Genomic DNA, 12085 nt, shown 5'->3' with positions numbered 1-12085 from the left:
AATTAATTTTTCCCATGGGTTTGTTCACATTCTAATTTTCAACTAAATGAGACATCTGTTTCAGAAAAGGAAAATTTGCTCTGGTTGTCATGGCAACTATCATTCTGTAAGAAAATTATTCCAATGGTTACTTTGGAACAGAAAGACAGAAATTCAGGACATAAAGCCGTCTCCCATTGCTCAGTTGGAATTCTGATTCGCTGTCCTCTTTGGGGGTCTGGGAGGTGTCCTGAGCTGGGCAGGGTGGGGGCCGAGGCTGGGGCTCCCCACCTGCAGGTGGTGAGGCCGGGCGCAGGTGCCAGGTTGCGCTGGAAACCTGCCCGTGGCTCCTGGGACCCAGCATCTCAATGGGTCTCACTCCACGGGCAGTGGCTGGCGAGGCCCCCTGGACCCTTTGGCCTGGGTGACAGGCCTGCCAGGACCCTGCCTACCCGTCCTGGTCACAAACACTGGGCAGACCCCAGCAGCGAGCCCACTGGTCCCGGTGACTGATCCGAGCAGTGCCCGGCCTCTGGGACGTGGGCCCCGCGAGGAGGTTCCGCTTGCGGCTCCTCGCCTGGCAGAGTGGAGTCTTGTGAACATCAGACCCAGTGGCCAAGGGTCCCGTCCCCAGAGTCTCCCTGGGAGGGAGGTTGTCCTGAAGAGTCTGTCCATCCCTTGAGAAGGCTCCGGTCTGGGGCTGGCTTAGAAATGTCTTCTGGAAATTCCTCCCACAGGATTTGCATCTTCTAGCTTCCCCAATTTTTTTTTTTTTTTTTTTTTTTTTTTTTTTGTGTGTGTGTGTGTGTTACTGGGGCTGGAATCCAGAGGATTTCTACCTCTGGGCTATACTCCCAGACCTTTTTTATATTTTATTTGGAAACAGGGTCTCACTAAGTTGCTGAGAGCCTCACTAAGTAGCTGAGGCTGGCTTCGAACCTGTGCCATCCTCCTGTCTCAGCCTCCCAAGCGCGGGGATTACAAGCGTGTGCCACCACGCCCGGCTAGCTTCCCCAATTTTAATAAAAGCGGGAACATCACCTCTTCTTGTCAATGTGCCCCCGGGCGCTCAGAGGCGTTCCCACAGACTCCAGCCTCATGCCGAGCCCTTCCCCCTCCAGCCAGGCCTGGGGTCCAGCGTTGAGTGAGAACCTCGTTATCCCCTGGAACACCGGGGGATGCCAGGCCAGGGGTGAAGTGCCATCCCCGAGGGGGACCTGGTATGTCTGATGCCAGCTCAGTCCTTCCCACCCATCAGCGTGGCCATGGCGATCCCAGCCTAGGACTGAATCCTAGGCTGGCAGCTGCTCCCGCACCCCAGGTCCTATGGACACCCCACCTGTGCATTTGAAATGGTTCTCGGGGCCTCACAGTGGGCAGTGGGGTGTGGAGTGAGCTGGGGCGGGAACACGAGGCAGGAGGGAAGGTAGGATGGATGGTTCCCCACCCAGCCTGGACCGCTGTGTAACCCTGGCAAGTGGGCCGGCCTTTCTGGGCATTCCTAGGTCAGGGTAGAGGCCAGCTTTCTAGGGTTGGAGGCCAAGCATGTCTAAGAAGCAGGAGACTGTCATGTGCTGGGCAAGGGAAGCTGGGACAAGCAGAGGCACCCCGGGGGCTGGCTGTTGGAGGGCCAGGGGTCTCTGATGTGCTTCTCTTAAAAAAAAATCCCCCCTGTGGTGGCTCCCTAGGACTGACAGCCGCTTCTCTCCATACTGATGAGTCCTCGTCCTGCCTGGTAAATATTTGATTAGAGTTTTGAAAAACACAGCCTGTGTTTGGAAGTCAGCACCAGAAACACACGGCTCCTCTTCCCGTGGCTGGTGGGGTGGAGGCTCCCCGGAGGACCCTGGGTGCTTCCCAAGTTGACGCCCCTCCCGCAGCACCTGCCCGGCCCACCCCACCTGCCTGGCTCGCCCGGAGCACTGAGTGTGCCTGGGAAGGGCTTCAGGAATCCAGATCCCAGCTCGGCAGATGAGAGCTGGCGCAGCCCAGGACACCCCAGAGGGGGCTGTCGGCCCACCAGACTGTGCGGGAAAGGACTGATGCAATGGCTCCGGGGCTCTAGGCTGTGTGTACCTAATAGGCTGTGTGTACCTAAGTAGAACAATATTCAACTTAAGTCTCCCTTTCCCACCCTGACGTACTCTGATGTTTCCTATTCTTTTTTTTTTTTCCTTTTTAAAAAATGCTGTCCCCTGACACACATTTAAAATGCAGTTTGCAAACCCCTTCCCTAGGCCAGAGATTTTTCATCCAGACGCCATGGGTGGGTCTCGGGAGGGGTCCATGCTGACAACGGTGACGATGGTGACGGTGGGGACCGTGAAGGTGGTGCTTGTGATGACGGAGGTGGCGGGAATGATGGATAGATAATGGCGGGGTGGTGGCGGGGACGGGGAGGTGGTGATGGAGATGCTGGTGGAGACGATGGTGGGGGGTCATGGTGACGATGGTGAAGGTAGGGACTATGCGGGGGTGGCGATGAACGAGGACGGTGATAGATAGCGGTGGAGGTGAGGGCGGGATGATAGGGACGGGGGAGGTGTGGGTGATGGAGATGCTGGTGGAGGTGATGGTGGTGATGAGGGGCATGGTGGAGGTGGCGGTGGTGAAGGTGATGCTGTGGAGGTGATGGGGATTGCAGTGATGGTTGGCAGGAATCATAGGGATGGAGAAGGTGTTGGTGACGGTGATGGTGGTGATGGTGATGATGGTGACGGGGACTGGGAAGGGGTTGGTGATAGTGACGATGGTGGCAATGATGATGGCGGTGACAGATAATGGTGGAGGTGAGGGTGGGATGATAGGGATTGGGAAGGTGTGGGTGATGGTGACGGTAAAAAGATGGTGGTGAAGGTGGTGGTGGTGATGGTGATGAGGCTGGAGTGGTGATGAGGGTGATGATAGTGATGGCAATGATGACAGACGGTGGAGGTGATGATGCTGATGGAATTCATGACGATGATGGTGGTGGTGGTGCTGTCTGTGGTTTGGGGGTGATGTTAGAGGTGATGACTGGTGGTGCAGGTGATAGTGGTGGTGAGGGGTGGTGATGCGGTGGTGGGGTAGTGGAGATGACGTGGTGACGGGTAGTGGAGGTGACACAGTGACAAGGGTAGTGAAGGTGGTGTGGAGACGGGTAGTGGAGGTGACATGGTGACAGGGGTAGTGGAGGTGACGCAGTAGTGGGGTCGTGGAGGTAACATGGTGATGGGGTAGTGGAGGTGACATGGTGACTGGGGTTGTGGAGGTAACGTGGTGACAGGGTCATGGAGGTGATGTGGTGACGGGGTAGTGGAGGTGATGAGGTTACGGGGGTGGTGGAGGTGACGTGGTGGTGGGGTCGTGGAGGTAACACAGTGATGGGGTAATGGAGGTGACATGGTGACAGGGGTCCTGGAGGTAACGTGGTGACAGGGGTCATGGAGGTGATGCAGTTACGGGGGTAGTGGAGATGACACGGTGACAGGGGTAGTGAAGGTGACAGGGGTCATGGAGGTGACACGGTGACTGGGTAATGGAGGTGATGTGGTGATGGGGTAGTGGAGGTGACGTGGTGACAGGGGTCGTGGAGGTGACATGGTGACAGGGTGGTAGAAGTGATGTGGTGATGGGGTAGTGTAGGTGACGTGGTGACAGGGGTCGTGGAGGTGACATGGTGACAGGGTGGTGGAGGTGATGCGGTAACGGGTCATGGAGGTAACATGGTGACGGGGGACCAGAGGTGATGCAGTGACAGGGGTCGTGGAGGTGACACAGTGACAGGGGCCATAGAGGTGATGTGGTGACAGGGGTCGTGGAAGTGATGCGGTTATGGGGGTGGTGACAGGGGTAGTGGAGGTGACACGGTGACGGGGGTCATGGAGGTGATATGGTGGCGGGGTAGTGGAGATGATGCGGTTATGGGGGTCATGGAGGTGACATGGTGGTGGAGTAGTGGAGGTGACGCGGTGACAGGGATGGTGATGGCGCTGCATTGGGTGCTTGCTGTGACCAGACAGTTTCAACACGTTACAAGAACCGATTGATCTAATGTGACAGATGGGCACCGAGGCTGGAGCTCCGGTGTATTTGGGAGGCGTTCGCATCGAGGGAGTTTAGCTGAGCCCTCTTAGACCTCTCCCCTCCTTGCCCAAGGTCACTCAGGTGGTAGGAGGTGGAGCCCTCTAAGCCAGTCTGAGTGTGCATGATGCGTGCGTGCGTGCGTGTGTGCGTGGTGTTTTTCAGCAGGGAGAACCCTGAGCCTTCCGCAGATAGACAGGCAGCCTGGGCAGGGATTCTGAGGGCTAGGCCCCCCGGGGGACGGCCCCGTCCCTGGTGCTGAGCTCCCAGGGCACCCCCAGCCCCCTGCCCTGCTGCCTCACTGGGTGGGCACTTCCTGTGGGTGGGGCCCACGGGACAGGGCTGCGTGCGGCCCTCGGTGCCCTGGACCACCATCTGGTTCTGCTCTCTGGCCTGGGAACAGGTCCTGTCCCTGTCCTGTCTGAGAAGCCCTCTGGTGCCCGCTCATGCCAGGTGTGGGACCAGGCGGAGCCAGGGCCGCTTCCCGGTGCCTGGTCGCTCCCTGCGCTCCTGGGGGCTGGGAGCTGCGGAACGTGGCGGTCGCTTTCACCTTTGGCATGTTGGTGGCGATTGCAGGGCGGCAGCTTCAGTCCTGGTCCTGTCCCGCCAGCCAGCCCTTCCTTGGGTCGGCCCTCCCCCACCATTCATTCAACATTCCCCGGGCCCTCTCCTGGCCGGCGTCTAAAGCGACGAAGGGACCTCTGACCCTGAGCGGGTCATCCCTCCCCCTGCACAAGCCCAGGTTCCCAGGTCTGGTTTAGAAAATGACATCTTCTCTGACCCCCCTCGTATCACCCTGAGTACATCCCTTCTCTGGGGATGGCAGCTCTGGGTACCAGAGGCGCTCAGGGCAGTGTGGGCTGGCGGTGAGGGGCAGGGAGGGCCCTGCTGAGCAGCCCGTGCTCAGGGCCAAACCCCTGTCTCCTCTCCTTTCTGAGCTCAGTCTCCTCATCTGTAAAATGGGAATCCTGAGTCCCTCATTCACAGAGTGCTTGTGCCAGGAGGACCCCCTGCTGTGGGCTGAAGCAAGGGTGCGGAGCGTGCAGGTGGCTCCTCATTTTCTAAGCCCTGGTCCTCAGTCTCCTTAGCCACAGAGAGAGGAGGAGGCCCATGTGGCCACCTGCTGCAGGCAGAAGGTGCTGGCCTGGGGCGGGAGGGCGGTGGCGATGTGATTGGGCTGGGTGCGGTGGGTGACCAGTCACCAGCATCCGCAGTCTTCTGCACTGCGCCAGGGCCTGACGCGGGGCCGGCAATGGCGCTCCTGTCGGGCGCTCCCAGGACCTTGCAGCATCTCCTGCCGCCGCCGCCCTTGCTGTCCTGCTCACAGACACGTTGCTCCGGGCTCCCGCCTCCGATGTCGCACGGCGCGCCTCCCTCTGCATGTGTCTTCGTTCCCACGCGGTTCTCCTGTGAGGACACACTCGCTGGGTCCCGAGCTCCCTCCAGTCCCCTGTGGCCTCAAGTTAACCCGGTCACATCTGCAATGGCCGTTTCTAGGCAAGGCCATTTCACGGCACCAGGGCTTAGCAACGTGCCCTTTTCGGGGACACGATTTGCCTCATGACCGTGGTGGTGGCGACAGTGGTAACGTAGCATCGGTGACAGTGGTCTTGGTCTGTTTAGCTGCTATAACAAAATGGCATAGACTGGGTGGCGTATAGATAGCAGAAGCTGACTTCTCACCATTCTGGACTCTGGAAGTCCACGACCAAGGTGCTGGCAGGTTTGGTGTCTGTTCCTAAGGAGACCGAGGACCAAGGCTTAGAAAACTAGGAGCCACCTGCACGCTCCACACCCTTGCTTCAGCCCACAGCAGGGGGTCCTCCTGGCTCGAACACTCTGCGAATGAGGGACTCACAGGATTCCCATTTTACAGATGAGGAGGCTGAGCTCAGAGAGGAGAGGAGACAGGGGTTTGGCTTGGAGCCTCTGCCTCCAAGCCCAGGCCTGGCCCAGGTGCCGGGGGATGCTGGACCCTGGATTAGCGGCACGTGGTGCTCGCCTGGACGGGCTCATGGCTGCAGGGGAGGGGGCTCACAACGGCCAACCCCAGAAGGACTTGTTCCAGGTTGAGGGAGCCAGGGGGGCTCGAGGTTTGTGAGGCGGGGCCAGAGCTGGGCGTGGCCTGGGGGCGTGGCTGAGGTCAGCGCCCAAGCGCCTGGCCAGCAACCTGTTTAAGAAGAAGCTCCGCCACCTGCTGCCGCCACCAGTACCCTGGGGTGCTCGCTGCCCTCATGAGTTCATGGAGGGGCTTCGCACTCCCTCACCTGGTGGGAGGCTGGGGGGCTCTCTAGGGGCGCCAATCCATTCGTGGATGCTTCTCTCTCATGACCCGTCACCTCCCAAGCTCCACTTCCCAAGATGGCCACCCGGCGGTTAGAATCGCCATGCATGAGTTTGGTGGACGCACGCCTTCGGACCACAGCGGGGGTGGGGGGTGCTGATGGCGCTGGTGTTATGATGATGTCTCTGCCCCTGTGACCACCCGACTCTGGCCGCTGCTCCTGATGTGCCGCTCTTCTCCCGTAGGCAGCCCTGGTTCTATGGCTGGGGCTTCAACCTCCCGCGAGGCCAAGCCCTGCTGGAGAAGTGGAACCTCATCCCGGAAGGCGTGGATGTCCTGGTGACGCACGGGCCACCGCTGGGTAAGGTCTGCCGGCCTGGCCACGGGCTCGCTCGCTTCCTGGCTGGGGGTGGGCCGGTGGGGGCTGGGCTGGGAACTGAGCTCGCCTGGCCTGGGCCTTTCTGGGTCCCACCTGCTAGGCACCGGAGACGAGTCACCCACTGTCCCTTCACTTTCTAGGCGCCTGCCATGAGGTGACCTTGTGACTTGATGAATTTTCCATGGAGAGGGCTCAGAGTCAGCCGCCATTTACACAGGCACACTCGCTCAGGCCCTGGGCTCTGAGCAGGGTCTGTCCAGGCTCCCCTGCCAGAAACCCCCAGGGGCCCCGTGCCTTTGCCCACCCCTCCAACGTGCCAGGACTGTGGGCTCCACCTCCCAGCGTCTTCCCTTTCCCATAACCACTGCCCTGGTCCACGCTGAGGCCGCCACTCACCTGCTAGGCACTTCCTGGACCCCTCCAGCTTCCCACGGGGAGCCCGTGTCCCGCCCACCAGTGTGCGTGCCGCTTCCGCTCTATATGAATGGTCCCCTGGCCCCTTCCTCATCCCGCCTCCGTGGAGGTGCCTCGGGTCAGGCCGACGTCCTCTCCCTCCTCGCTGCCTCACCCAGGCCTGAGTCTTGGCCCTTCCTGTTCATCAGCCTCTGCCTCCAAGCCCAGGCCTAGGCCCCCGTGCTGGGGGGCGCTGGACCCTGGATTAGCGGCACGTGGTGCTCGCCTGGACGGGCTCATGGCTGCCGGGGAGGGGGCTCACAACGGCCAACCCCAGAAGGACTTGTTCCAGGTTGAGGGAGCCAGGGGGGCTCGAGGTTTGTGAGGCAGGGCCAGAGCTGGGCGTGACCTGGGGGCGTGGCTGAGGCCAGCCCCGAGCGCCTGGCCTGCAACCTGTTTAAGAAGAAGCTCTGCCACCTGCTGCTGCCACCAGCACCCTGGGGTGTTCACTGCCCTCATGAGGACAGGGGCTTCCTGATCCCATTATCAGCAGGGAAAGCGGGTTTGGACAGCACGGCGCACCTCGGCGCCACTCTGCCAAGTTCCCGTGATGTTCAGTGTCAGCGTCACTGGCAAGGCTCCTGGCACAGGGCTTCTCCCTCCCTTCCTTCCGTTCTTTTCCCAGCCTCCATACACAGCATCTTCAGGCTTCCTATCCCCGGATGCCTCACCTGGGCCGCCACACACCCGCCAGCCTGTTTGGGGGTGCCCATGGTGCCACAAGCCTGTTTCGGGGTGCCCATGGTGCCAGGCCTCCTAGCAAGGGGGGCTGCCTGTGCTTCACCTCCAGGCTGTAAATGCCAGACCCCCCAGCACACACCCTGGGGAGCAAGAAGACCCCAGCCTCACGCAGGGGAGCTCCCAGACCCCCAGCACACACCTCTGACTGTTGGAGGCACAGGGTGGTTAATCTGCTGGGCTTAGGTCGCCAGCTGGTAAGCCAGTGGGCAGCAAGCGGGCCAGAGACTTTAACCCCAGTGCCTGCTCAGGCCGGGCCCACCTGCTTGTTTTGTCCCCTGTCTCCCCGCCTCTGCCTCCGTCCCCCGAGTCAGCGTCAGTCTCAGCCTGCTGGTTCTCAGTGGATGCCCCCCGCCCCTTCCTGGCAGTGCAGAAACCTGTTTTGCCCGCCCAAACAGAGAGGGGCCGAGAGGAAGCTAATTGTTCGCTCGGAGTAATCAATTATTCTTCGTTTGTGTAGCCACGTGAGGATAATAAGCAGCCACCATATGGGGTGGCTCCGGGAGGCTGGCAGCCGAGCAGACGCAGGCGCGGCCACGTGAGCCGGCGCCGGGTGACTGGCGCTCCTCGCAGGATTGTGCGGTGTTTTGTTTAGAAAGTTTCCCAAGTGGAGACCTCGCTCCTGGGCTGTGCAGAGGCTCCCGGGCACGCTGGGGCTCAGTGCGCTTCTCTCTGCAGTGGGCGATGCCACCTGTGAGCTCAGCAAGCATGCGTGGCCGGGGTGGCCGCGGCACAGACACCTGGCCACTCTTGGTGCACACCGGGAGGCTCTCTGGCAGCCCTGCGGGACGGAGGAGGCCGCGGGCCCTAGTGACATGTGGCACTGGTTTCTGTCCCTGGGGGCTGAGTGGAGGGGCCGCAGCTAGGCCTCTCTGCTGTGCAAGCTGCCGCCAGGCCCTGGGGTCCCCGGCATCGCCCTGTGGTCTTCCTGCACAGGCTTCCTCGACTGGGTACCCAAGAAGATGCAGCGAGTGGGCTGCGTGGAGCTGCTCAACACCGTCCAGAGGCGCGTCCAGCCGCGGCTGCACGTCTTTGGCCACATCCATGAAGGTCAGTGGTGGGAGGGGCCTCAGTGCTCCCCGGAGCCCCCCCCTTCCCTCTTTGACTTCTTCCTCCAGGAGGGAGGACCTGCTTCTCCTGCGGGCTTCATAACGCCTCACTTGTGCACACGTGAACCATCCGCCAGCTCTTACCAAATGTTTAACGATCGGGAGGCGAGTGGACTCACACACGAGACTTGGGGTGACGTGCTTTCTGGGAGCCCTGAAGCTCTGCGCGGCCTCCAGTCTGGGATGTCTCCCAGAGGTGGCCAGGGGCGCTTTGGAGAAGAGAGCGCTTGGACGTGACACGGATTAGGCAGATAGCACATTGTTTAAGGGTGGCGCTCTGACTTGCCACTCACCCCTAGGGCTTACACAGAAGGTGCTCAGTGAACGTGGCGTGCCCTCCATGTTCATTAAGGGCCTGAGACGCTCTAGAGGTATGGCCGGTCCCCCAACTTCTCAGCCCCCGCATAGACACTGTCCAGGGGCTGGAGTCCCATCGCTGGGGTTGGGGGTGACACCTACGCTGTGGGCAGTGCATAGGTGGCTGTGACGGGGAGTGGTGACTTTGGCTGTAGCCCTGACCACCCACACCACCACACCAGTCTGTCGCGGCGTCCAGCTTGCTTTATAGACCTCAGGCATCCTCACCGCAGCCCGATTTCGCCAGTGTATCACAGACCCCTTCTTTGGCTCCTTTTGGATAGTTGCTCCACCTGTCCAAGGCCTCCCAGGCCCATCCCGGCCAGGGGCACCTTGATGCTGAGGTGGGGCCCGTGTGGCTTTCCTGGAGGCATTTCCCAGCCTCTGCAAGTCTTCCAGCTCAGGAGCAAAGAGCCTCAGACTGTTCCCCGAGGGTCTCTGCAGGGAGTTCTCAGGAGGCAGCAGTGATGAGACCATGCCTGGCCCAGGAGGGGCTCAGAGACTTCTGGGCAGCTGAGCAGCAGGAAATGCAGGGTCCGAGCTCCCGGGGCAGCTCACGCGCCCTGGAATTATAATACTGGCAGTGAGCCGGGCATGGTGGTGCATGCTTGTAACCCCAGCATTTGGGAGGTTGAGACAGGAGGATCGCAGTTCGTGGACAGCCTCAGCTACTACATAGTGAGGCCCTTTGGAACTCAGTGAGACCCTGTTTCAAAATAAAGAATAAGCGCCAGGTATGGTGGTGCTTGGGAAGCTGAGACAGGAGCATCTGGATTCGTGGCCAGCCTCAGGTACTCAGTGAGGCAACTTAGTGAGACCCTGGTTCCAAATAAAGAATAAAAAATTGGGCTTGGAGTATAGTTCAGAGGTAGAATGCCCAAGTGGTTCCATCCCCAGCACTACATACACACACACACACACACACACACACACACACACACACACACACACAGAATAAAAAATTGGTCTAGAAATGTAGCTTGGAGGAAGAATGCCCTGGGTTCCATCCCCAGTACAGCAACAAGCAAGCAAGCAAAGAACTGGTAGCACATACAGGATATTCAGATCATAGGTTCCTGCAACCCAAACTATACCCCGGCACAACTATCTAGGCAAATGGGGCTCCAAAGGCCAGGGGACTTGCATAGAGGGAGAAGTGACCCCTGGCTTAGTGGTGACCTGAACTGATGAAGAGGCGGCTACAAGTAGAGGTGGAGGGAAGAGGGAGCGATGGGGAAGAGAAGAATGTGACCGTGATAATGGTGATTATGATGACAAGACAGTGAGGGTGGTGGTGGTGATGGTGGTGCTGAGGATGACAGTGGTGGTGATGATGGTGATGATTGATGGTGAAGGTGGAGATGATGGTGGTGATGATGATGGTGATGGTGGTGATGATAGTGGTGGTGATGATGATGGAGGTGATAATGGAGATGATGGTGGTGGTGGTGGTGATGATGATGGTGGTGGTGGTGATGGTGGTGATGATGGAGATGATGGTGGTGGTGATGGTGGTAGTGGTGATGATGGAGATGGTGGTGGTGGTGGTGATGGTGGTGATGACGGTGGTGGTGGTGGTGATGGTGGAGATGATGGTGGTGGTGGTGATGATGATGGTGGTTATGGTGGTGATGATGGTGGTGGTGGTGATGGTGGAGATGATGATGGTGGTGATGACAGTGGTGGTGATGAGAATCATGGTAGTGGTGATGGTGGTGGTGATGATGATGATGGTGGTGGTGGTGATGGTGGAGATGATGGTGGTAGAGATGATGGTGGTGATGACAATGATGGTAGTGGTGATGGTGGTAGTGATGATGATAGTGGTGATGATGGTGGTGGTGATGATGATGTGGTGATGATGGTGGAGATGATGGTGGTGATGATAGTGGTGGTGATGAGAATGATGGTAGTGGTGATGGTGGTGATGACGGTGGTGGTGGTGATGACGATGGTAGTGATGGTGCAGATAATGGTGGTGGTGATGGTGTTGATGATAATGTGATGATAGTGGTGGTGATGAGAATGATGGTAGTGGTGATGGTGGTAATGATGATCGAGGTGGTGCTGAGGATGACAGTGGTGATGACTGTGACAATGATGGTGGTGATGATGGTGATGGTGGTAGAGATGATGTGGTGATGATAATGATGAGGGTATAATCGTGATATGGTGGTGGTGATGGTAGTGACTGATGATGATGACAGTGGGGATGCTGATGGTGCTGATGGTTTGGTGTTGGTGGGTGATAGGGATTGATGGCGGTGGTGACAATGATGGTTACCATGATGGTGTTAGTGGTGATGGTGACAATGATGATGGTGATGGAGACGATGCTGAGGATATCTGGTGGTGATGGTGGTGTTGATGGTGTGAGAATGGCGTTGATGGGGATTTACTGTGTGCTCTTTCTCCCATCACTGGGCCGAGCAAGGGGCACAGACAATACTCTCATTTGTTCCTCTCAGCAGGCTTGGAAGCCTGCATTACTAGCTCTTCTATTTAACAGGTGACAAGTTTGAAAGTCGCCATAGCGTGGCCGGCTACCACAGCCCAAGCCCCGGTGCTCAGGCCCTGGCCTGATAGGCATGTGCTTGCCTTCTAGGGTATGGAGTCATGGCAGACGGGACGACAACCTACGTGAACGCATCCGTGTGCACTGTGAACTACCAGCCCGTGAACCCGCCCATAGTCATCGACCTCCCCACGCCCCGCAACTCCTGA

The 12085-nt window shown here is 59.0% G+C and overlaps 1 protein-coding gene across 1 annotated transcript in view; it reads left to right on the top strand.

The window, feature by feature from the left end:
- MPPED1 (metallophosphoesterase domain containing 1) overlaps positions 1 to 12085 on the top strand; it is a gene marked incomplete at both ends in the record, with an annotated part of 66999 nt that extends 54914 nt beyond the window's left edge. Inside the window, 3 exons of the mRNA XM_080706227.1 lie at positions 6571 to 6686; positions 8832 to 8945; positions 11967 to 12085. Coding sequence (XP_080562353.1) covers positions 6571 to 6686; positions 8832 to 8945; positions 11967 to 12085 — 349 coding nt within the window. The remainder of the gene's footprint in view (positions 1 to 6570; positions 6687 to 8831; positions 8946 to 11966) is intronic.

Source organism: Muscardinus avellanarius, assembly GCF_963383645.1.
Source record: "Muscardinus avellanarius genome assembly, chromosome: 11".
NCBI lineage: Eukaryota > Metazoa > Chordata > Mammalia > Rodentia > Gliridae > Muscardinus > Muscardinus avellanarius.
This window is presented reverse-complemented; position numbering and strand designations above follow the sequence as displayed.